This window comes from Onychostoma macrolepis, chromosome 04, assembly GCF_012432095.1.
Source record: "Onychostoma macrolepis isolate SWU-2019 chromosome 04, ASM1243209v1, whole genome shotgun sequence".
Classification (NCBI taxonomy): domain Eukaryota; kingdom Metazoa; phylum Chordata; class Actinopteri; order Cypriniformes; family Cyprinidae; genus Onychostoma; species Onychostoma macrolepis.
This window is the reverse complement of record NC_081158.1, coordinates 13,099,374-13,123,886: the sequence shown is the minus strand read 5'-3', so window position 1 is coordinate 13,123,886 and position 24,513 is coordinate 13,099,374. Positions and strand designations below refer to the sequence as shown.

The following is a 24,513-nucleotide window of genomic DNA, read 5'->3' as shown; positions in this document are numbered from 1 at the left end:
TGCTGACATTTTATTGGCACTCAACTTACTGTTTTTCATATATTTTGTGTTTTGGGTTGAATACCTTAAATACTTAAATAAAAAAAAAATTAAAAATCTTTCCTTGAAAGACTCATCGTCAAGGTGAAGGAAGAAAATGCTCTTCCCCATAATAGTAAAGAGAGTGTACAACTTTCTCTGCCAGATTTAATGAGAAATCTTGATGAATTTGCACATGCAGTATGAGATGGTCTACAGTACATTTAGGTCATTGTTGTAGAGATATAAAATTAAACATGGGGTAAGTGATTTCTGGTAGCCAATGTTGATATTTGAAATCACCAAAACAAACACGCCCCTACCCCAAAAGGGTCTCGCCCCTATGTTGATAGCTCCGCCCAACACATACGTACGCAACCCAGGCAACGATTAGTTCTGTGAAACAAGGCAAAACCAATGTTACTCGCCTATCGAGAAGAAACAAAGCAACCTCGGCATCCGATCACAAGGCCTTCCCGCTCCTTGAGTTCTCTCCAGCGGCGCGGCACGACAAAATACTATATAACTTGTTACAATCAGTTATGCTGTCTACACTGGATGGGACATGACAAATCCCCAACAGTAAACTGCTGCCGCGTTCTATTTATGACGTATTGACACAAATTTCAAATGATTTTCAACGGTTGCTGTGTCGCGTCCAGTGTAGACAGACTTTAGCTGTTGTGGCGCGGCGTCCGGTATAAGCCTTTTATCCGCCAGTAGACATGCCCCTTACTGCTGATTGGCTACAAATTTGTTTTGGTTACTGTGCCCGACCCAGTTTTCTAAAGCGTTTTTGAAAAACATACATACCCTTTAACTGTAAAAAAAAAAAAGTACCTTTGAGCCTCTGTTCACTGCAGCCATTGTTCACACTTCACAATTGTTACATATTACACAAACACACTGACATATAGATATAGACATAAAAGCAGTGGCGTAGCAATTCTGTCCCGGGCCCATATGCAAAAACACTTGCAGCCCCCACTGTATTCTCCTCAGTTCAAGCAGATTGTCAATCAATCATCCTTTTCCTTATTTCTACTAGTTCCAGCACCAGATATACATGAATATCAGAAATAATCAGAACAACTTAAAAAACGAAATAAAATTAATGTCTCATGTAGGCCTAATAGTCATGTTATTTATATTTACCTCAAAAACGGCGACAACATAATTTTGCCAACATCGCTTTATTATTTTCATAAATCAGTCTGTTAACCGGCACAGACCCTTAGGGGGTAGGTGGAATTTCCACGTTAATCAACTTTAATCTCGTAATCTTGACTTTATTCTAAAAAAATATTATGGCACTAAAACACTGCCATATTTACTAAATTACTTAATGCAAACACAGCAGCCCAAAACGCAAAAAAGACAGAAAGAAAGAAAGAAAAACTACTCACTCATTTTAGTTGTAATAAAAATGATGCAGCAGCAATATAACAAATACACACAAGAAATTACCGAGCACTGCACATGACATGCAGACACTGCCGCTCAACAGTTTGGGATCAGTAAGATTTTTAATGTTTTTTTTTAAGGGAGTCTCTTCTGCTCATCAAGGCTGTATTTATTTGATCAAAAATACAGGGGGGAAAAAAACAGTAATATTGTGAAATCTTATTGCAATTTCTAGTATTGGTTTCTATAACGCAGCGCTGAATTTTCAGCATCATTACTCCAGTCTTCAGTGTCACATGATCCTTCAGAAATCATTCTAATATGCTGATTTATTATTAGTTAGGACAAAACCTCTGATTAACATGGAAAAGATACATTTTATCTTGTGTCATGGCGTCGCGTGTAGTTAGGACATGGTGTCAGGCTCCTGTCACAAGACAATGCACGGATACACGTTTTCTTTCTCAACTGTTTACATTCACGCAAGACAAAACCAATTGCGTTCATGAGGATACTCACCAGGATGGCCATTTTGGCGTAATTTTGTGTGAATTTGGCCACTTAAGTGCAACAAACTGAAAAATAGAAAGGCCCCTTGGAAACGCACGAGTACCGAATGGCTTAAAAAGTATTTAAAGAGGTGCAAATTATACATTTTTGTGACGATGCAACATGACCCAATTAGTTCTGTCATCTGTCCAGAAACGACAGTGAAAGTCTTGTATCGCAGCGTGCCGTAGCTCTTATAGAGCACACAAGATGAGCCAATGAGAAGCCAGAAGCTATATTGAATAAATGTGTGCAGGAATTTCCCTAATTTTAAACTCGCAAAGCTGTGGGAATGAGTAAAACTATGTGATATATGTGCAATCTCACACCGAAATTCAAGACCTGATTAAACATATCGTGTTATACAGAGATTTGTAAAAAAATTTCCATGACTTTTCCAAAACTTTCTGGGATCATTTATTTTTCCAAAACTTTTCCCAAGCCTGGAAGTTGCCGTTTTAAACAGTTGTCCAAACCGTTGCTATAAAATTAGAAGCACACAATTCCCTAGAATATCATTATATGCTTAAACATTAAGATTACTACTAAACTACTAAAGTAGTCAAATCTGTTCATTAGAAGGGGGAATCCCAATCCTTTTGTGTGAAATAATGGTAAAATCCACTTTTATTTCTGTATGATTACTCTGCAATCCTAACATAGATTAATTATGAATGTATCATTTTTTTTTATTTTAAAACTATGGTAAAACATTGGATTATAAATCTTTAAGTAATAAAGTCAAACATTTATCATGTTCATTTTGCATTCTCGCTAGTTTCCGGACTGATAAAACTTCCCTTTGTTGGTGAAATGGAGTTGTGTGACGTTGTTCTAGAGAGGTGTGTTAAGGGCAGGTTTTAGTGAAGTGCTGTGAAGCTTCTGGCACCGGAGTGGAAACGCAGTGTGATTTTGGGCTCTGTGCTACTGGTCCTAGGCTAGTAGCCCCGCCGGGCCTGTTGAAAGCCCTGGCTTGCACTGGCCTAACAGTGGAAAAACAGCTATTGCCAGATCTCTAGGTCTCTGTATGTTTGAATCATAAGCCTGTTTTCCGATTTTGTTTATTATATTGTGCACGCCTACACTGTTTTATGCATTTTATTTGACACGGATTTATACTTCAGTTGACATGTAAAATTGTAACTAGTTCATTCTTCATTTGACTAATCAATACAATGAATCTAATTCATGGCTTCTTTACTCCTCTCATAGTCACTGGACCTTTATAGGGAATTTAGCACTCTAAGGGTGATTTAATATTGAAACAATAATCAGCACATTATACAGTCTCTCAAACATTTCCAGTCTGTGAAATGGTGTTTCCTGTCTGAAATTAATTCCACACAACATACAAACACAGTTCTCTCATACATGACTTCTCATGTGGTACTTAAGGGCTGTTTTATATCTATAACTTTTTCCACAGTGACCACATGTAAATGGCTTCTCTCCAGTGTGAACTCTCATGTGCCTGTTAAGAGTTCCTTTTCGGTTTAAACTTTTTCCACATTGTTGGCATGTGAATGGTTTCTCTCCAGTGTGAATTCTTATGTGGTCTTTAAAGTGTCGTTTTTGACTGAAACTCTTTCCACACTGAGGGCATGTGTAGGACGTCTCTACAGAGTGAATTCTCATGTGGTATTTAAAGGGTCCTTTTTGACTGAAACTCTTTCCACACTGAGTGCACATGTAGGATTTCTCTCCAGAGTGAAGTCTCATGTGGGCTTTAAAGTTTTCATGTTGATCAAAACTCCTTCCACACTGTTGGCAGGTAAAATGCTTCTCTCTAGTGTGAATTATAATGTGTCTGTTAAAGCTTCCTTTTTGAGTGAAACTTATTCCACATTGTTTGCAGGTGAAAAGGCTCTCTCCAGAATGAACTGTCATGTGGGAATTAAGGTTTCCTTTATGGCAGAAACTTCTTCCACACTGTTGGCAGGTGAAAGGCTTATCTCCAGTGTGAACGCTCATGTGGACTTTAAGATTTCCAATTTGAGTGAAACTCCTTCCACACTGAAGGCATGTGTAAGGCTTCTCTCCATTGTGTACTCTCATGTGTCTGCTAAGAGTTACTTTTTGGGCAAACGTCTTTCCACATTGAGAGCATGTGTAAGGTTTCTCTCCAGTGTGAACTCTCATGTGCTTTTTAAGGCTCCCCTTAAGAGTGAATCTGTTTCCACACTGTTGGCAGATGAAAGGGCACTCTCCAGTGTGAACTCTCATGTGAACTTTAAGGTTTCCTTTAAAACCGAATCTCCTTCCACACTGATGGCACGTGTAAGGCTTCTCTCCAGTGTGAACTCTCATGTGTCTTTTAAGGCTTTCTTTTTTAGATAAGCGCTTTCCACAGTGTTGGCAGGTACGAGGCTTCTCTCCAGAGTGAACTCTCTTATGGACCTTAAGCTTTTCATTTGGTTTCAAACTGTTGCCAGGTGAAATTACCTTTAATTCCTGACTTTTTAGCCCTTTTCCGTGGGGAAGTCTTTTCAGCCTGGGAGCAACTAAAAGTTTTTTCTTCTGTTATGAAATCATGATTCTTATATTGATCTTCTTCTTCCATTTCAATAAGCACTTCAATCTCATTTTTCAGCACTATCAGGTCTAAGGCAAAAAGAGACAAATGCAAATTAACACCAGTTCAATGGCACACAGCTACAAACAACAAAACATTTAGACATGTAAATCTAGATCAGGGTTCCTCAAATCTTACCCTGGAGGTCCAATCCACTGCAGAGTTTAGCTCCAACCCTGATCAAAATTACCTGTCTGTGATTTTCTAATGATCCTGAAGACATTGATTAGCATGTTCAGGTGTGTTTGATTAGGGTTAAAGCTAAACTCTGCAGGAAAGTGGATCTCGAGGTCCAGATTTGAGGAGCCCTGATCTAGATCCTATAACCAGGGGCATCACACTAGAGGGGAAAAGGGGCCAGAGTGCATAAAGTGTAGTTGATTATGGGGGACATCAGTGCTCGGTCCATAACAACGTCCTTCGTAATACCTGCAGAGCACCTTCTTTTTAGCCCTATCCAAGGACTGAAAGAGTTTAGCTCTATTCAATTCAATTCAAGTTTTATTTGTATAGCGCTTTTTACGATACAATCGTTGCAAAGCAGCTTTACAGGAAATTAAGTTTCTACTATACACATACACATATATATATACATGCATACACATATGCACACATATATACACACACACACATGTGAAGAAGAAACCCAATATATTTAAGTTATGACAGACTTAACTTGGTAATTGGTAATTGTGCTCTAGCTCTAATAAAACACACCTGATCCAGCTAATCAAGTCCTTCAGGTTCATTTAAATGCTACAGATATGTTTTGTGGGAGCAAGGTTGGAACTATACTGGGGAAAAAAATTATATTTATTAAAAAAAAAAAAAAAGTTTCTGCATTCTCATTTAAATGTTTTGTGGTGTGTTCACCCAAGAAACTTCGAGTTTGCTCACAAATAACTGGAAAGTTTTAGAATCAAATGCAAAGTTTCTCTGAGGAACGCAAAACACTTGGAAGAAAATGCAAAAGAATTTAAAGGATTTTTCCTCCCACCTAGGGCTGCACGATTAATCAAAATTCTGTCGAAATCGCTATTCAATCATCTAGTTTATGAAATCGGTCCGTGATTATGAAAGCTGTTATGCACAGCTTGCCAGTGAAGTATGGCTCTGTGATCAGTAGTAAATGCTGCGCCTTAAGAAGCCTGTAACGGGCTTCTAATAAAAAGGGACTCCGATAAACCATGTGTGTTTATTAGTCATGTTGAATCAATGAAAGCAGTTATTTTCCACTTATTCAGCTACAGCTATAGAGATTTCCTGTACTAACGTGCATTATCTTTCTTCTGTGGGGGCATATTTGGCGTTCAGCACAAGAGAGCCCTCTGGCCTTCAGATGGAGATTTATTACTAATCACAGAACCATGCTTCATTCAAAAGCTGTGCATGAAAATCACAGCTTTTTCCTAAATGTGAATGCAATTTAATTTTGATTAATCGTGCAACCCTACTTCCATCACTGTTTTTTTCATCACCATGTCCCTTTAAGGGCTCCGTAGCCCCTCATCTGACCCACAACAAATAAATAAATATATACTAATATATATATATATATATATATATATATATATATATATATATATATATATATATATATACAATAGTATATACAATAAGTTAATGCAATAAGACACAATTGTAGGAAACTACAGTTGCAATCAAAATTATTCAAACCCCATACCAAATCAGTTTTACCGGAATTTTTTTTTTTTTTTAACAGACTGTCAGCTGTTTGCAATGAACATAAAAAAAAAAATTAAAAAAAAGTAATTAAAATAGCTCAACACGGCGAATGTTTCAATTAGATTGCCAAAATTCAACTGAAATGGCAGTCTCAAAATTATTCAACCCCTTCATGGCAAGCATCTTTAGTACAGGGTTTCTGCTGGATTTTTAAGCTAAATTTTAAGACTTTTTTAAGACCTGCACAAATACCATATGGGCGGGATATGGCAATGTCTATAGTAACATATTAAACTGTACAATGACTGTAAAAAGCATGATTTGCAGTTCAGATAAGTTTTTACAAAAACAAAAAGTTTTATAAAATGACACATTTTAGCCTTTAAACCATTTTTAAGAAAAGCGATGAGTCAAAAGTAGGGTTGCACGATAAATCGAAGTGAAATCGAAATCACGATTGGACAGAAGCTGCAATTGTCTTGCATATCTTTCAGTGAAGCACGGTTCTGTGCTCAACAGTAAATCTCCATCTGAACTCCGAAGGCCAGAGGGCGCTCTCGCACAGAAGCTCCAAATACGCCCCGCAGAAGAAACCCAGGAAAACCTTATAGTGGTTGCTGAATAAACAGAAGATTTAAATGCTTTCTTTGATTCAACGTGGCTAATAAACACACGACTATGGCAATATATGGTTTATCTGAGTTCTTATTATTATAAATTTCATTATAATAAAGTATATCTATAATGCAATGCTAATCGACATTAGAATACTATTAAATATGTTGCGTGCCTTATTCTGTGTAAGAAGCCACATCATCTCACAGAAGGATTTATTTCAAACACTCGGCTGACGTTATGAAGTGAGTTTGGAGTAAAAAAATGTTATCAAATGTGGTATTTTCACCGTAGCCGTAGTTCACTGAGAAGCTACGCAAACAGCTGTAGTTATCGCGAACGATTTTTTCGATTTCATAATTGTATGATTATATCGTCTGCGATTTTTTTTTTTTGCGTAGCTTGTCAGGTAACTAAGGCTCTGTGTAGTAAATGCTGCTCCATCTGAAAGCAGGTGATGGAGATTTTTTACTAATCACAGAACCGGCTTTACTGACAAGATGTGCATGAAAATCGCATTCGATTAATCATGCAGCCCTAATCAAAAGTAGTCATTTATTATATTAATTTAAACAATTCTCAATAAATTATTATATTAAATAAACACATTTTACGGTTTAGATTTTTATAATGAATTGTTTTCTTATCGATCCACCAGTTCACATTTACAGCCCTGTGTGTTTTAAGGGTAAAAACATGGGTCGATTTTCACATTGGTCTGAACAAAAACTACCCAATACTATGTTCCTGCAGTTCTAGGACCCTATTTTTTGTGACAGTGCCATCTAGCCAATTCTATTCCAACAGATGAGACCTGATTCAAACCATCGAACAAACAGATGCAAAGACTAGATCTATGGAAACTATTCATTTTTATTATTCCATCTTATTTTTAATGTAAGAGCTGGCATGAACTTGAGTGTTTGAGGGGATGTCAGCAATCTCCATTTAGCCTATTTAGCTGTGCAAAACAGTTAATTGTGCTGCTGGATGTTGTAAATTAGTATTTGTATTCAAATCATTTTAAATTTATTAACATACTAATAAACACACTGATTTGTACCGCGATTGTTTTATCGTTTACTACACTCTGTTATTTGTGTCACACATCAGACGTGAAGCGCTGTGCTGCAGCTAATGAACTGAAGTCTCACACAGTCACAAGTCTTTCTTTCCAAGAAAACTTCATTTAAAACCAGAATATATACAGAATATTAGGGGTGTGAAAAAAAAAAAAAATTATAATTCTCCGATGCGTCGCAATTCTCTCTTCAACAATTCTGAATATTTCAGAATCGATTCTAAGCTTGTTTTTTCCCCCGCATATGGCACATGCGCGCTAGAAACGCATCGGGCTTCATTGCATAGAATTTACGCTGTGAGACACGTGCACATTGCTTGACAGTGTGTGCTTCCACCCCCCATGTTTTACTTTAGATATGCTTTAATTTATGCCGTTTGGAATGCAGTACTATTAGATGCACAAACTCACGCAGTGACAGACTTTCACGTGCGCTTTGTGTTTGTTCGTCCTGAAGCTCAAATGTGGCTGCGATTAAATGCACTTGCATTTTCAAATACTTTTATACGAAATTGATGTAGGCTACACACAGTCAGTTATGTTTTCAGAGCAGGACAAAACATCTGATATAGATATTGAAATAGATCTGTGCATTAGTGTCAATGCAGCCCGTTAAAGCTGCCACTGTCTATGATCTCATCAGTAATAATCAAACTGCAATAATGCTGAGGAAAAAAGAAAAACCCATAACTATTGTCTGTAAACTTTCAGATACTTAAAGAACACTTTATTTTTATTAAGTAATTTTTTTTTTAAAGTAGCCTGCTTATATAATAAAAACAATAAAGTCAATTTTACACATTAAATTTGATATAAAATTTATATGAAAATGTAGCCATGTGCAGTAATATTGAAAACTGAGAATGTGACACATCGTGATATTGAGTTGATAATGATAATGATAATCGTAGTTGAACTGAATCGTGAAACCAGTGAGTATTCACATCCCTATTTTTAAGATGGCAGTAGAGATTCCAACTATAAACAAAAAGCATAGAAACTGCAATTTTGGGTAAAATGTAAAGTTGTAAAGATGTATTTGCACAGCAGAAGAATTAATTGGGGGGAAAAAAATGTAGATCAAGAATCGTTTTGGAATCGGATCGTGACTCCCAGAATCAGAATTGGATCGGATCGTGAAGTGCCTGAAGATTCCCACCCCTACAGAATATATTGAAATAAATTAGGTTAAATATTTCAAGAGGGTTACCAACAGGTATGTTTAGGGTTAGGAGTTGGTTAGGACAATAATTAAGAGAAATACAATTAAACAATTACATAATTCTTTAAGAATAACAATATATAATATACTAATATAATAATATAGTTTATACAACAGTTCTTTCTGGTTCTCGAATCTGATTGGCTGATAGGTATGCGATATCCACTATAATTTTAAAAATAATACTGTTTTGTGTCACGGAATGCAGTTTTAAGAGTTTTTTAGGCAAGAATGTGCTTGCTTGGACATCAAATATGCGGTTTGTTAATAAAGATAAGGTCTATTTCAAAATTTGCTTCGAAGTTTTCGGAGACGGGAGATCCATCGGTTCAGCGGCCGTTCAGAGCTCATTACACCCGCAGAGAGTGCCTGACCGCAGCCAGATCTTCTGGAATTTACAGCTGACTCTGATGTCTCTGTAGTGGTTAAACACGAGATATAATTCGTGTTGGGTAAATCTAACGGCCAGTCTTTGGTCTCATTAAACTGTTATTTGTTCCAGAGCAAATAGTTTTGGCAAAATATGATCATGTTTATTCAATGCTGTATATCGTCTTTGTACGGATGGCTGAATTGCCTAGCAACTTTTATGATGGCTGTTATTGTTGTTTATTAGAGTAAATATGATTATTCAATAAATAATATTTTATATAAATAATAGTATTTAGTACCGAGGCATGGTGCGTGTTCGTGATTGTGATTTTAGTTACATTGTTCCGCCATTAGATGGCGACAAGAAAAACAAACTCTTTTGTGAACAGAAGTTATTTTTACTACATAATACAAGCAGTTTTCAATGAGGCAACTCAACGTTTGTTCGTTACTAGTTCTAAAGTGACGTTTTGGAATTAGTCACGGAGGCTTGGGCTCAACTGTTAAACTGTCAACTTTAGATTTAAATCTCGGGTGGAAGGAAGTAGTTCTGCACAAAAGAGGGCTTTTAAAGACACTTGGTTGTTGTTTCTAATTTATTTACACACTCGTGCCGTCGAACTGTTGTATAAACGCAATATCACACATATTGTACTCATAGGCCTGCAGCCTCGTGCCTACAGCTGAATCACAGCCGTGCAATATACAGCCATATCGCACTTCTACTCATGTGATATTGCTCATTGAATAGCAAGTGCTATAAAATAGTATGATCCCTTAATATACAAATACATACAAAAAAAATTTGTAAAATAATAAAAAAAAAAAAATATAGGTTCCTAGAAATGTGGTCCTGAAACTGCAGCCTCCAGATACAACAGCCTTATTGAAAATTCACATTCATTCTCTGCCAGCAGGTGGCGCTTTCAGAACTGCAGACCTATAACAGTTTTCCCGGTAACCGCAGTAAATAAAGCAACGCAGCACCGGACTTTGAAGCCACGCTGCACTTCTCGTCTGGTGTGCAACAGCCTTGAAACTGCAGCGCTCATGTTTATTTAATGAGATCAAAGCCTTTTGAAGTTTAATCGTCACATAAACCATATCGAAAATGTGCTCAATTTAAGACTTTATGACTTTAAATTTGACAACTAAATTGAAGACTTTTAAAGTCACAAGCACACACAGTTCACAATTGACTTTAGTCCTTTTGGTGCATTCAAACGCAGTTTTTTGGCCGAGACGTAGCCGACGCAACAACACAGTGAACTTTTTTCGCCACTAGTTATTTGACGTCAGCTTGGTGTGTCCTGGGATTTAAGGGCCCATGAATTTAGAATTCAAATTTTCCTTGGATCTTTTGGCATTGGCATAATGTCAGCCTATGGTTTTCATTGGCTGCCCATGAATGTCTACTTTGTGTACAAATTTTATTTTTTTATTTTTATTTTATTGTTTATTTTTACAGGGACAATCTACAATTAGAAGTAATTGAACCAGAGTTAGCTGATAGCTAATTTACATCTGCTGTCCCTGGGCAGGTAAACAAATAAAATAAACATCACAATACATATCCAAAATATAAAATAAATAAAAACAGTATATGAAAAAACACAGAACTTACAACACAATCATTAATGGTTACAGATTTGTTCAGATAGTAGCCAATGCTTAAGATTAGTTTTAAAAACTGTGAAACTGTCAATACTTTGGATGTTTGTAGGTAAGGAATTCCATAACCTCACTACTCTAACCGAGAACGCTGTTTGCCCAAAGACTGTTTTTCTATACTGGGGTACTAAATCTCCCCTAGCAGATGCTCTTGTCCTACCGGCACTGCCGTTATGGGCCAGGCATCACCTAAGAGGAGGGGGAGCAAGATTATGAATAATTTTGTACATCAGGCATACATCACTATAAAATACAAACTTTTTCAAAATAGTACAATAATGATGGTCCCTTGTTTTTTTGTCTAGCACTTTCAAAATTTGTTTATAAAGAGAATACACAGGCTTAAGTGTAGTCGCACCTGCCTGTGACCATGTTGTTATACAATATGACAAATGAGGGAGAATCAAAGTATGTACAAAAAGTAGTGCAGCTGATTGAGACAATTGATGCCTGATGTGTTTAAAATTATTTAGATTAAATTTAACATGATTTATAATCCTTCTTACTTGTTTTTTAAAAGATAGGTGCTGGTCAATTATTATTCCTAAATATTTGACATGTGTCACACATTTAATTGCTTCACCATTAAATACAATGTCTGGATTCACCGAAATCTGTTTAATGGACACTTTTCATTCACTTTTATTTTAATTGATGCAGTTTTGAAGCAATGTAGATTTTTGTTTACTTGTGAATAGATTTAATCATGAACTTTTAGGGTATTTTTGTTAATTTTGGTGGCATTTTTGCCACAACCCTTGTTAATTTCCAACTGATGGACGTACATTTGTTAACAGTGATGTAGATGAATTACATAACTAGGCTATAACATCTAATAATGAACTACTAAGTAAAAACTTATCACTTAGAAAAATCCTGCTCTAGCCATCTATTTGACCCCAAACGAAGTTTTCTGAAATAAAAAAAATAAATAAAAAATGAAGACAGACTTTACAACGGTGTCAACACTTTCTAAAGCTACAAAAAATGTAAATTAAATTAAATAATAATAACAATTAAATTTAAAATCTGTTAATTTGTCATAAAATAAGCCAAAATCACCACAAAAATAAAGCGGTGACACCATGACACATCCAAGATGGATAACAATGCACGCACACACGAGAGAGAGAGATAGAATGAAAGGATGAGACAATACAATTTAACAAAAATTATTTTTATTGTTACAATTGTGATTTCATAATATGTAGATAGATATGAAACCAACTGGAAAAACTTACGAAAAGATGTCTTTCTTATAGTCAAATAGCAAATAGTGGACCTCTACAGCCATCTAATGGTTAAAGTGATTTCTTTTTTTTCTTACTTTTAAGATGTCAAAAATCTTACATTAAACAACGGCAAATTGTCCATGTTATCTCCATGAATTAAAGGTGCACTAAGCAATTTTTGAAAAATGCTTTTGACCGCAGTGTCGGACCATGTCCCAAAACACACTTGCAGCCAATCAGCAGTAAGCATGTCTTGTAATGACTAGAAGAGTGTTTGAGTGCACAGGACGGATATTAGCAGATCGACTAATGTTATAGAGAGAGAACTGGAAGATGGAAAAAAAACAAAGAGGAAAATATCGGAGGAACAAAACATTAAAAAGAAGAGTTATGATCAGGCTAGAGGTAGGACCCGTGTAAATATCGGAGCAGCTTTCCAGCGGTGGAGAGAACTCAAGGAGCAGGAAGAGCTTGAATCGGACGCCAAGGTTGCGTTTTTTTCTTTTTGATAGGTGAGTAACATTAATTTTGCTTCGTTTCGCACAACTTATCAGTTTTGGCTTTTGTTTAAATATGCTTGTGTGTCATCTTTACTTGTTTCCGTGATCGTTGTTATGCCAGGGTGGTGTACATATGTGTGGGGTGGAGATTTCAAAATAGGGGCAAGGTCCTGTTGGGGTATGGGCGTGTTTGTTTTGGTGCTTTCAAATATCAACATAGTTTGGCAAGATATATATATATATATATATATGTATGTGTGTGTGTGTGTGTGTCTGTATATAGATAGATATTAATTTATAAGGATTATTTAATTTATTTATATAAAACATGCCATAAAACTCCTTAAAACTGCACAAATGTAGAGTAAAAACTTTAATAACGTGACTAAAATTACATTCGTTTGAAAGAATAAAAACAAAACATTGTTACAAAAATCACATTTTATTGCCTTATCCTGAGTTTACACCCCAAACACCAGTAGCTTACAAGGGTTAAGTTACTTCTGTACGTTCTCTCTGTCTGTAGAGCTGGACATTTCAATGAGGATCAGCTGAGTGAGTTCAGCTTTGAGAATGAAAACCAACCTGTTTGTTCCTCAGTATCTTCTTGTTTGACTCTGAATTCTTCTTCAATCTTTATGTCTTCACTCTCCTCTTTAATAAATGTCATCTTTATAACAGTGTGTAACGTGAATTTAAATTGCTTCAGCAGGAGTTTTTCTGTGATTTTACTTTAAAACACTGAACGGTTTCTATGGATTTAAACATAAACAAATTCTTAAAACACAAACCTTCCTTCAGCCGAATCACAACACACGCCGGAGCGCGTCGCAGCCTTATGACATAATATCTCCAAACCAAAATAAAAGTCCCGTTCACACTTTGCTGTCTATAATCACAAAAGGGCATAGAAATGTACTATTTTTACCAGATAATTTAAATAGTAACAAAAAAAAAAGTCATGAAAACAAACATGTTAAAAAGATTGCGAGTTCATTATGCAGAATTAATGTGTATGAATTAAAACACAATGGAGTGGTTTCCCGGGCAGGGTTTAAATTAAGCCAGGAGTAGACTTAATCTAGAATAGTTAATCATGCTTTTAAAATGGCTTTCTGAAAATGACTATGGAGTCCTAAACTAAAATAAACCGGATTAATTTAAAACCAACTGTGCTAATCTTAATTAGTATGACAGAGGTTGCCTATAAAACATGGAATGAACCGAGAAAAGCTTAACATTGTAATAACCAGACACCCCACCCCACGTCCCCTTCAAAAAAAAGTAAAATAAAAATAACATAAATACATACAGAAAGAAAGAAAGAAATAATTAAAACCTTATATAAATAAAATTCATATGTTTTGGTCTTGTCCTCTTTATTGTTGAGAAAATAACCTAATTCTAAGATAAAAGCTTATTTTATGATGATCAGTCAATTGTGTGCACCAACAATAATTAAATATCTAGCCTAGGGGTGTGCGATATAGACAAAATATGATATCTCTATAATTTCTGGGATTGTATCGATAACGATAATCATATTATTTGCAGGACTGGTGTGGGCAGCTAACTCCTAAAGTTTTTGATGTTCTTCATATTCTGTGTGGTCAGTTCACAGCAGCAACAGAAATTAATATTTTTCAACAAGTTTAAAGTGATTTTTACCTTTTATAAAGCCTTTTTTTCTATAAATGTGCATTAACTTTTGTGTCAAATTCTTATATTTAATCAATAAAGTCAATTAGAATAATAAGACATTTGGGGCTGTTACCAAACAAATAAAATCATTATCAACTAAATTCATCTTTGCAATGCAGAGGAAACACAGAAGCTGCATCTGAAGAGGCGTTTAGATTATTTACACACACACTGTAGGACATGAATGCATTTAACCTGCAGTTTACAACTGCATAAATAATGTTTTGATATTTTAATCCTAAAACATTGATACTGATATTTGAATTTTTTTTTTTTTTTTTTTTAAGTGAAAAGGTACTTTAAATGTGAAATTAAAACTGCCAGTAGGTGGTAGCAAGTAACTGTTAATTAGTGAGTCATTGCGATTGAACCGAATCATTTAAACGGTTGATTCATTCAGGAACGAAACACCATCATGTTGCTCAGAGATGCAAAACAGTACTGTGGCTGTGTTTGGAACCATTTTTGTAGGTGAAATAAAGCCAAAATAGGCAATAAGGTGTCTATTAATATTAACTTCTTGTTTATTGAACTGTTGTATAGGCTAAAATCAGTATCACATTTGTGATTTTTGTGAAAAATGTCACTCTTAGTGTGATATTGATTAACTATATGAAATGATATAGTCTAAATATATACATTTTCTACACCCATATCTTGAATTTTGGCAGCATTCTAAATGCATTTTATTAGACTGAATCATGCAGTGAAAGAACACACTCTAATTGAGCACAGTTAGTCTTAGTTAAGCATTCATAACTCCTCTTATAATCTGTTTCAAGTATTATAGTTTTATTGAAAAACCATGAGGGAAACCCCCCCAAGTATATTTTTTGGGGTGTTATGGGGGGGTCCCAATGCTTATGGGAGGTCCGGGATTAACATTCTGTAAATACCTGAGCTATGGGACCAAGATGGAAACCTGCAATAATCAAATTTTTTCCCCTTGTCTAGGGTGCTCGTAATCTTAACCCTGTCCCTTATCATGCCGAATGTATGGGCCATAAGCTACACCTTGATCAAAACCCTGCAAACACGTCCACTTGGGGCCCACATGGGCCTCACTTGGGCTAGTTGGGCTTTGGCTGGGCATGGGCTCAGAGTGGGCTTTGTTGTTGGGCCCCACATGGGCAGTAGATGGGCTAAATTAAGTGGGCTCCAGCTGGGCTCCACTCCTAAGATATTACCTAAGTTTTCATATATAATATATTCAAAATTGATTATGTCAGACATGTATGCTATTTTTAACAATAGCCACTGGGCTAGGTCCACTTTTTATACGAATTTTATTAGACTATTAAGCTATTTAGAAGCCATAGCAATTTAATAGTGGTCTTAAGCACTATATGACTTTCAACAGACAAGTTTGCCACAGCAGGTTTCCTCACAAAATATTAAAATATGGTTCAAACCCTAAAGTAAGCAGTGCGCGCACATCTGGAAAGCTCCACCCCCATCATCGAGTGAAAGAAGTTTGCCCAGCAACAACTTTGCCGCCTTTGAGTCTGATGTCCGTTAAGGATCCATTACAGTGTCGTGTGGACAAAAGACAGATACGAATCTAACTCAATGTATAATAAACGGGATGATTTTACCGTATGATGTATGTTAACCAAAAGCTTTTTTGGAAAGTATTAGTTAAGAGGTCTGGAACTAGCTTTTAGCGAATGTAAACCAGTGAGGTAGCTGTGTAGCTTTGGTAACGTTAATTAAACCTGGTTAAAGCTGCGCGTTGAACAGACGAGTTTAATTTATTAAGTCAATATCATGCATATTTTGAGCTTATTTTGAGTGGTTGACTTGAATATATTTAGAAGAATTTGGTTGTGAACTTGTTAGCAAAGGCAGTCGAACAGGCATAGTTAATAGCAAGCTGTTAAAAAAAAAGCTGTAAAATGCCCATTTCTCCGCTTTTACCAGCTGGTGACGTTTTAATGTTTGCACTTGTTGCATTTACAGTTAACGTTAAAGCAAAAACACTGATGAAAGTCCATTTGAATGTCAGCAATGTTTTATCGGCTAGGGTGTGCCAATACTCCCGCCAGGGAGCACACAGAGAAGCGGAGTTTAACTGCTGCACTACGAATTCACCTCTTAAATGGAACAAATAGCGACGTGGAAGGGTTTTCCATAGTAAGGGACTCATTTATCTACATAAATATGTTTATTTGTCTGTTACATTAAGCCGACGTGTGAATTGTTTAATGCGTCGTTTAATATTGTGGATTAATCTACAGTGTTTTCCAAAGGTCCATATTGCCATGCACCTTAGCTACATAGGCCGACTGATGCAGGGGTTTTCCTGCATTTTTTTTCGCGGCCGCCAAATTATTTTATCGGTGAATGACTGCTGTGTGCCTGGGCGAATATAAGAACGAGCAGAGAGAGAGAGCCCCACCCGGTCGCGCGCGCATGCGCGCACGCTCGCTCGCTCACCGTCTTCAAACAACGTGAGCGCTGTCTTGCGCTCTCTCCCTCGCGCATATTAATCGAAATAAATTGACACACGATAGTAAAAGGTTAGGCCTTAACAGAGATTAATGCTATCTTTCAAATAGTGTACTGATCAAATTGAAGGCTACTATAAGAACAGTTGGTAAAATCAGCCACATTAATACATGCTTCACCAAACTATATGATTTGCAATTGTAACAGTTTGTCATTCCCGATCCCCTGTAATCATAGCTAAAAACTAAAATGCTTTTTTTTTTTTTTTTCTATTTTTTATAGAAATAATGGAGTGTTCAGAAAGAACTAAAAGGAGGAAAATATCAGCGAAAGTGGAGGAACATTTGCGTCTCCTTTAAAAGGAGTCTATGATTGATGATTTGTTGACACATAATTCTGAAAAGGAATACCCACTGGATGATTTGTTAGAGCATACTGAAAGCGAAGATTCCACGGACACTTTCTATGATGCTTGTGATCAGAACTGTTTTGAGAATTCATCAAATGATTTAGAAGATGAAAATTCCTCAGATTCTTTTTATGATTTTAACATTTCCTCATTTGATGATTTGGATTTTGAAAACTGGGTGCCAGGTGATATGCCTGGTTGTGATAGTGACTGTGATTTGCATGGAGATTAATGTTCTGACTTGGAAGATGATAATGATGATGATTCGAGTGGGCTTGCAGAGTGGGCTGCAGAATTCAACATACCACAAACAGCGCTGTCTGCACTTCTTAAAATCCTAAGGAGAAAGGGCCTTGATATCCCAATGGATGGCAGAACTCTTATGTCCACTGACAGATCTTGCAATGTGGCGAATATGGCTGGGGGGTCCTACTACCACTTTGGAATCGAAAATGCTCTCATAGCTGAACTAACATCTTTAGGGCATTTAGCAAATGTGACTGATACTCTCACACTTCGAATTAACATCGATGGATTGCCCTTATTCCGTAGCTCCAGTATGAGTCTGTGGCCTATTCTGGGTATGATTAAGGAAATTCCAGAGTGTAGTGTCTTTGTAATTGGAGTGTACTCAGGTGCGTCCAAACCCGCAAATGTGCAAGAGTATTTACAAGAATTCATTGTAGATATGAAAGCCGTTTCTCAGAGTGGTATTGTGTACAATGGTGTACATTTCAGGGTACCATTACCCGATACTTTTATTTGTGATGCACCTGCTCGTGCCTTTCTTAAATGCTCCAAAGGCCATACAGGCTATTATGGGTGTGAGAGGTGCACTCAAAAAGGCCAGTACATTAATGGGAAGGTGGCTTATCCTGAAATATCAGCAGAGCTCAGGACAGATGAGCAATTTGGTAGGCAAGGCTATCAACAGCACCAACTGTCAGCCTCCCCCCTAAATGATCTGGGTATAGGATTAGTTACCAGTTTTGTGTTAGATTATATGCACCTTGTGTGCTTGGGGCAATCGTAAGTTAATATTTATTTGGTTGAAGGGGCCGCTAAAATGCAGGCAATCTATGAAGTTTTTTGTTGTAATGTCAGCATATATGGTTTCTATCAGGCAATATTTACCTAGCAATTTTGCTAGGTTTGTTTGAATTCAGCACATGGAAAGCTACAGAGCTTCGGCAATTTTTACTTTACACTGGCCCTGTTGTTCTCCTCAATAATATACCCAGTAGAATGTACAGAAACTTTTTACTTCTATCGGTATCTATGAGAATTCTTCTGAGTCCTGCCTTATGTTCTCCTGACAATTGTGACTATGCTGAGGAGATTTTGAAACTCTTTGTAACAGATTTTGCTGCAATTTATGGCACTGAATTTGTCAGCTATAACATGCATTCATTGATCCACCTAGCTCAAGATGCACGAAAATTCGGCCCGTTAGATAGTGTTTCAGCTTTTCCCTTTGAGACATTTTTAGGTAAACTGAAAAAACTTGTCCGTCGGCCTCAAAACCCTGTCCAACAACTCGTCAGGCGGATCCATGAGAAGCAGAAAGTGGCAAGCCAAAAGACCACATCAGTTTTCAGCCCACTTAAACAGCTCCACTTTTCTGGACCATTGATTAAATCAATTGCAACATGGGAATAATACAGGCGTTACAATGATGGACAGACACTGATCTCCTCCTCTCGTGGCGATGACTGTTTTTCTGTAGGGGGAAGGATTCTTATTGTGCGGAACATTTTGTCACATTTTGGAACTGTTAAAGTCCTGTGTAATTTCTTTGAAACTGCCAAATCCTTTTTCACCTATCCAATGGACTCATCATGTCTTGGAATTCTGTTTGTTTTTAATTTATCTGAAGACTAGCAGCTGTTACCTGTGGAGGAGTTAAAAACAAAAATGGTGTTATTGCCACTCAAGACTGGATACGTGGCATTGCCACTCCTGCACTAGTGTGCTATTTTTTTTATTTATTTTTTTTATTGTTTGTTTTAATTTTTTGTATGTATTTGTTTTTCTTTAAGCATGTTACCTTTCGCGATAGTTGAATTTATAAATAGTGGAGGATTGGCAGTTATACCGACCAAATGGTTTATCGGGCCTGAGGAGGATGAATGCTACTGGCCACCAGCAAGGACGAACATGGCTAAGGCAGTCATAGAGCAACAGGACCCTCACACTGACTGGGCGACATACAAGTTGACTGTCAAGAGAAAAGTCGGTAAGGTGTCCATTTGTATGAGATTATCTGACATGATAAGTTCACTGTTGATTCGGTTTAAATTAGCTCTGAATGAAACTAATTGCCACTCATTTGTCTGTCTCCCAAAGCAACGTATGAAATTGCCCGCACAAAATTAGTCGAGTATGAACAGAACACAGATGTACCAACCGAGTCTGATTCTACAGAGAATACGGGAAGGGGGAAGCGCAAAAAGAGGTGATGCTATTTGAACTACTACTACTAAATGGATGATGAAAATTTGAATTTCCCAATGACACAGGAAGGACAAGTTTTATTAAGTGTATTTGGCTCCAAGCTGTCAAAACGAGGGAGGTAGACAACAGATATACAATTAACCAATAAATAAAATTAAATGTAATCAATTAATAAAAGTAACAATCACATGTTTAGGGGGAAAAAAGAGATGTATACAAATAGATGTGCATGCCTGAAGGGGGAATGGGGTATTGGAACAGATGTTAAAAATCCGTGTGATGGTCTCTCTTGTACCCAGAGTGTTGTCATACTGTATATAGATCAGTCATGGAAATTCTCTGGTGGAAATGTGTACGAACCCTGTGTATAGTGGTATCACTTGTTGTCCAAAATGTATATATATTTTGTAACCACCTGTTTTTAAAATGCTTTAACTCATTGATTGTGCTTGTATATTATAAATTTCTAGGCGAGTGATTTTGTCCAGTGAGGATGAGGATGATGACAATTGGTCCGGCAGTCAAATCAGGCCTACACCTCCATCCACCCTCAGGTAATCACCTCCACACTGTAAAAAAAATTACCGTTTTAGTGATGATCGTTTCCTTTGGTTGGGTGGTTTGATTCTTGGGTGGTTTGGTCTTTGAACAGTGTTTAGCAAAACCCCAGAAACCACGATGATCAAGTTTTCAGCCTCATGAACTAGAATAAATCACTAATCTTATTTCTGACCAAAAAAGATTAGAACATCTGAACCTGTTTATTCTTAATAAGAACTTCTGTTTCCAATAGACACAAAATGTTGAATTGGCTCAACTACAAAAGATTTGGTGCAGAATAGTGGCACATCTCCAGAAAACAAATAATGTCAAGTTGACTCAAATAAACTTTTTTTTTTTGTATCACAGACAGCTTATTTTCAGTTCATACTGTTATTTACAAAAGTTAAGTCAAAAAGAAAAAGCTTGGGGAAATTGGTATTAAGATTTTTTTTGTTGTACAAGATTTTTACAGTGTGGATTTCTGTACAGTGCATCCACCCTCAGATCTGTGCTGACACCTGCACCGCCTCCATCCACCCTCAGATCTGTGCTGACACCTGCACCGCCTCCATCCACCCTCAGATCTGTGCAGACACCTGCACCGCCTCCATCCACCCTCAGATCTGTGCTGACACCTGCACCGCCTCCATCCACCCTCAGGTCTTCACCTCCATCTGCTAGGCCGACACTTCCACCACCTCTGGGTAACCTTAGATGGCCCGATGTTTCAACCCATCACCACGTCACCATGTCACCAGAAACCCCTCGAAGACAAATCAGGGACAACATGTTTGTTCGCATCTTAACACTGCTTGAGGAGATGAAAGAGACTCAAAAAATCCAGGGGAGGATGCTACAAACGCTTCTACAACAGCGTGGCAACATTAGCACCACCGTCTCTTCTACCCCAGAGGGTTTCCCCCTAAAGACAGTTAGAGATGTGGAATTCATGGAAGGAAAAACTGGCAAACCCAAACTTCATGTCCGAACTGGTATGTACGTTAAGTCTAGGGTAGTGCAACTCAATTAAATTTTATTGGAGGGCTTGCAGTGAATTTGATATGAAACTTCCCAAGTGTGCTCACACTAGGGGTGGAACGGAACACAGAAGTCGCGGTTCGGTTTATACCTCGGTTCAGACATCGAGGATCGGTACGAGTTCGGTGCAATGGAGGGAAAAGCAACAACAACAAAAAAAAATGTACAAGGCATTTTTTTTTATTTTGCACGTCTCAGGCTGTACCACCAAAGTAAAATAAATGTCTTAAACCTTGTATTTTTTAAATAAGTTTTATTAATAAAGGCATAGAACCAGTTTATTTGTAGTGCACTGACAATAGTTTTATATAATTAGTTTATTAATTAAATTAATAAAAACACAAAAAGACCTTGAGATATGTTTGGTAATTGTACCTGAATGAATTTAAAATTAATTTGCTATATTTAATACTACCATTAAAAACATTAGATTTTTCTTTTTTAATCAATGTAGAATGTGTAACTTAAAAATAAACAGATTAGTGCTGTTCAAGAAATGAAAACCAATGCAATATGATGAATGTCCAAAAGATGGCACCGACAGACTGTTTTTAAATAGGGTTGGATAAATATGTTTTGCTTTTAAACAGTGTGTGTGTGTGTGTGTGTGTGTGAGAGAGTGATTTTGGTTGGGTGACAATTGTAGGTTACAGTTTGACAAAAGCACAGTATTGTGTTTTTATTGCGAATGTACACAAATATAAGTTAACACTTTGCAGTTTGAATGATGTCCTGTATGAACAAAATGACAGTATGTTTTTATGTTTCCACTGTTCGATCGCGCCCGTGCCTCTCTCTCTCTCACACTCACACACACACACACACACACACACACACAACATATTCCAGCATTGCAATCTTGACATCGCAGCATGTTCATTATAGCCACGGAGCTTCAGAGCTAAGGCGGGGCTACAGATTAGGTGTCCCTAAAGTACCCGCGTATCTAACAGTAGTTCCACATTACATTAATTTGCACGCAAGTTTTATTTATTTTTATACCGTGTATTCTCCGTGTATATTCATGCACCGTACCGTGACGCCCGTACCATTTCGGTTCAATACGAATACATGTACCGTTCCACCCCTAGCTCACACCCATGCTTCTGGCAGTTCTTTCATGTTGAGTGGTTTACTCCAGTGAGCAATATACTGTAGATAAATTTGCTTTGTATTGCCTTTGTTCCCCCTCAGGTTGCAGCTGTGACTGACATAGGGGGAACTGTTGACGAGGCCACAAAAAGGATGATGACCTTCCTCCTAGACCATGCCCTATCCAGGCAGTATAACTTTCTGGGCCGAAATGGGAAGAGAGAGTTCAAGGCCTTAAAACTGTATGAAGTAATATATGGTAGGTGTGCATGTGGATAATGTTTTAAGTTGTACCGATAATAGAAAGGTGTCACAATACCCTAACATGAGGTCTTCAATCCTGCTCCTGGAGGGCCACTGTCCTGCAAAGTTTAGTTCCAACCCTAATCAAACACACCTGAATCAGCTCGTCAAGCTCTTCAGAATCGCTTGAATATTCAAAGGCAGGTGTGCTGAAGCAGGTTGGAACTAAACTCTGCAGGACAGTGGCCCTCCAGGAGCAGGATTGAAGACCTCTGCCCTAACGTTATAAACATGTCGATTTTAAATATTGTGAATGTTGTGTTTGTTGTCCTGGCTGAGCAGTGTGTTCGCACATGTCTCTCAGTTGCTTAGCTTGTGTGTTCAAGAGAATGTGTGTATTTCTAATAATCTTAATTTATAATTATTAAGCTCTTTTCTTAACATAGTTTTCTTTACAGTCCTGGCTGAGAGTTGTGTTGCCACATATGAAATAAGTGACTGTTATATTTGTTTCTTGAAGGAGGCTTAAAGAAAAACGCCATGACCAGCCAAATCACCCGTAAAGATGCCGAGAAGGCGGTCTCCAAGTGGTAATAGACAGGCCCGACAGGCAACCCCTCAACAAGGACTTCAGACTTCAGGCTCATTTGAGGTGGAAAGAAACTAATTCTGTCTGTGACAGTGAGGGAACACTGTACAAAAGCATGTTGTCATAAATTTTACTTAAATAAAAACATAATTAATTGTATTACTGGTCTCTTTATTGTAGCTTGTTTAACCCAAGGTTTTCGGGTCTGTGGGACCCGTTTTCAATGTTTGCTAAAAGAAAAAGTTATGCTATTTATTATTTCTTCTAACTCAAACTCATTGGCCGTGGCTCATTTTCTGTGAAGAACATAAAAAACAACTTATTTTCAATGACTGCACATGGTAAACCCTCCTACACATAACTATTACATATGAGGTGTTCAGGTCTACTGGATCGGAGTGTAATAATTGTAGGTGCTATGAAACTTAATGTGTGCTATGTGTGTGTCTTGTCTGTGTGCGCGAATGTTGTCTTTCTGCACCTGCTATTCCCACACAAAGTTACAAAATTGTTACATTTCAAGCACTTAACACATTAAGTTCTAAGAAATGATCACCAATAATGATCAAAAATCTTGTTTCTATTTTTTTTTTTTATAAGTGAATTTCTCACAAAAAAAACGATCATATGATCATAATTGTGATCTCACAGGGGTAAATGGCAAATAAGAACCATAAATGATGTATATGCCATTGGTAATATTGAGCTAAAGTAAACATCTGTTAAGTATTTTTACATAAATTGTTATGGTTGTATTGATTTAAAAGCCTAATAATATGGTGGGTCCACCAGACCCGGGAATATTGGCTGTGTAACAAAAATCGTACAATTGTTAAAGAACTGTATGGGCTGACTGTAAAATAAGCCCCAAAAATTAATTTGTTAGCTCATAATAATAATGGTTATTACCCATATGGGTAGAATAGCAGGGACCCATAATCAGCCCATATGGGGCCCAGTTAGTGTGGGCCCCAGATGGGAGAAACCTGGGTTGCCCATGTGGGTTTTAGCTAGGGCCCATGTGAAGCCCACCTTCAGCCCATCTGGGCTTGCCCACATGGGGCCACCATGGAA

At 37.1% G+C, this 24,513-nt stretch overlaps 2 protein-coding genes across 4 annotated transcripts; one reads left to right on the top strand and one right to left on the bottom strand.

The window, feature by feature from the left end:
- Positions 1–284: 284 nt before the first annotated feature.
- LOC131539414 (gastrula zinc finger protein XlCGF8.2DB-like) lies at positions 285–18,497 on the bottom strand. Its single transcript, XM_058774001.1, has 2 exons — positions 13,508–18,497; positions 285–4,572 (listed from the first exon to the last, which is right to left on the bottom strand). The coding sequence occupies exon 2, from the start codon at positions 4,276–4,278 to the stop codon at positions 3,337–3,339; it is 942 nt and encodes a 313-aa protein (XP_058629984.1). The 5' UTR covers positions 4,279–4,572; positions 13,508–18,497; the 3' UTR covers positions 285–3,336.
- A 49-nt stretch (positions 18,498–18,546) lies between these two features.
- LOC131539416 (mucin-2-like) lies at positions 18,547–23,738 on the top strand. 3 transcript variants are annotated; one of them, XR_009270848.1, is made up of 6 exons: positions 18,547–19,716; positions 19,827–19,935; positions 20,405–20,488; positions 20,967–21,469; positions 22,710–22,866; positions 23,371–23,738. XR_009270848.1 is itself a non-coding variant. In XM_058774004.1 (5 exons), the coding sequence occupies exons 1-5, from the start codon at positions 19,521–19,523 to the stop codon at positions 22,724–22,726; spliced, it is 909 nt and encodes a 302-aa protein (XP_058629987.1). In that variant the 5' UTR covers positions 18,547–19,520; the 3' UTR covers positions 22,727–22,907. The 3 variants fall into 3 exon arrangements, 2 of the variants coding, with proteins under 2 accessions (XP_058629987.1, XP_058629986.1); XM_058774004.1 differs by lacking the exon at positions 23,371–23,738 and having other exon boundaries at positions 22,710–22,907; XM_058774003.1 differs by lacking the exons at positions 22,710–22,866; positions 23,371–23,738 and having other exon boundaries at positions 20,967–21,727.
- Positions 23,739–24,513: the final 775 nt, after the last annotated feature.

What these genes read in the sequence shown, in the direction of transcription:
- LOC131539414 (XM_058774001.1), bottom strand. Translation starts at nt 4,278, where the DNA reads ATGAGAGTTCACACTGGAGAGAAGCCTTACACGTGCCATCAGTGTGGA.
- LOC131539416 (XM_058774003.1), top strand. Translation starts at nt 19,521, where the DNA reads ATGTTACCTTTCGCGATAGTTGAATTTATAAATAGTGGAGGATTGGCA. An exon ending in GACTGTCAAGAGAAAAGTCG is followed by an intron (nt 19,717 to 19,826) that starts GTAAGGTGTCCA and finishes TGTCTCCCAAAG; the next exon opens with CAACGTATGAAATTGCCCGC. An exon ending in ACACCTCCATCCACCCTCAG is followed by an intron (nt 20,489 to 20,966) that starts GTAATCACCTCC and finishes ATTTCTGTACAG; the next exon opens with TGCATCCACCCTCAGATCTG.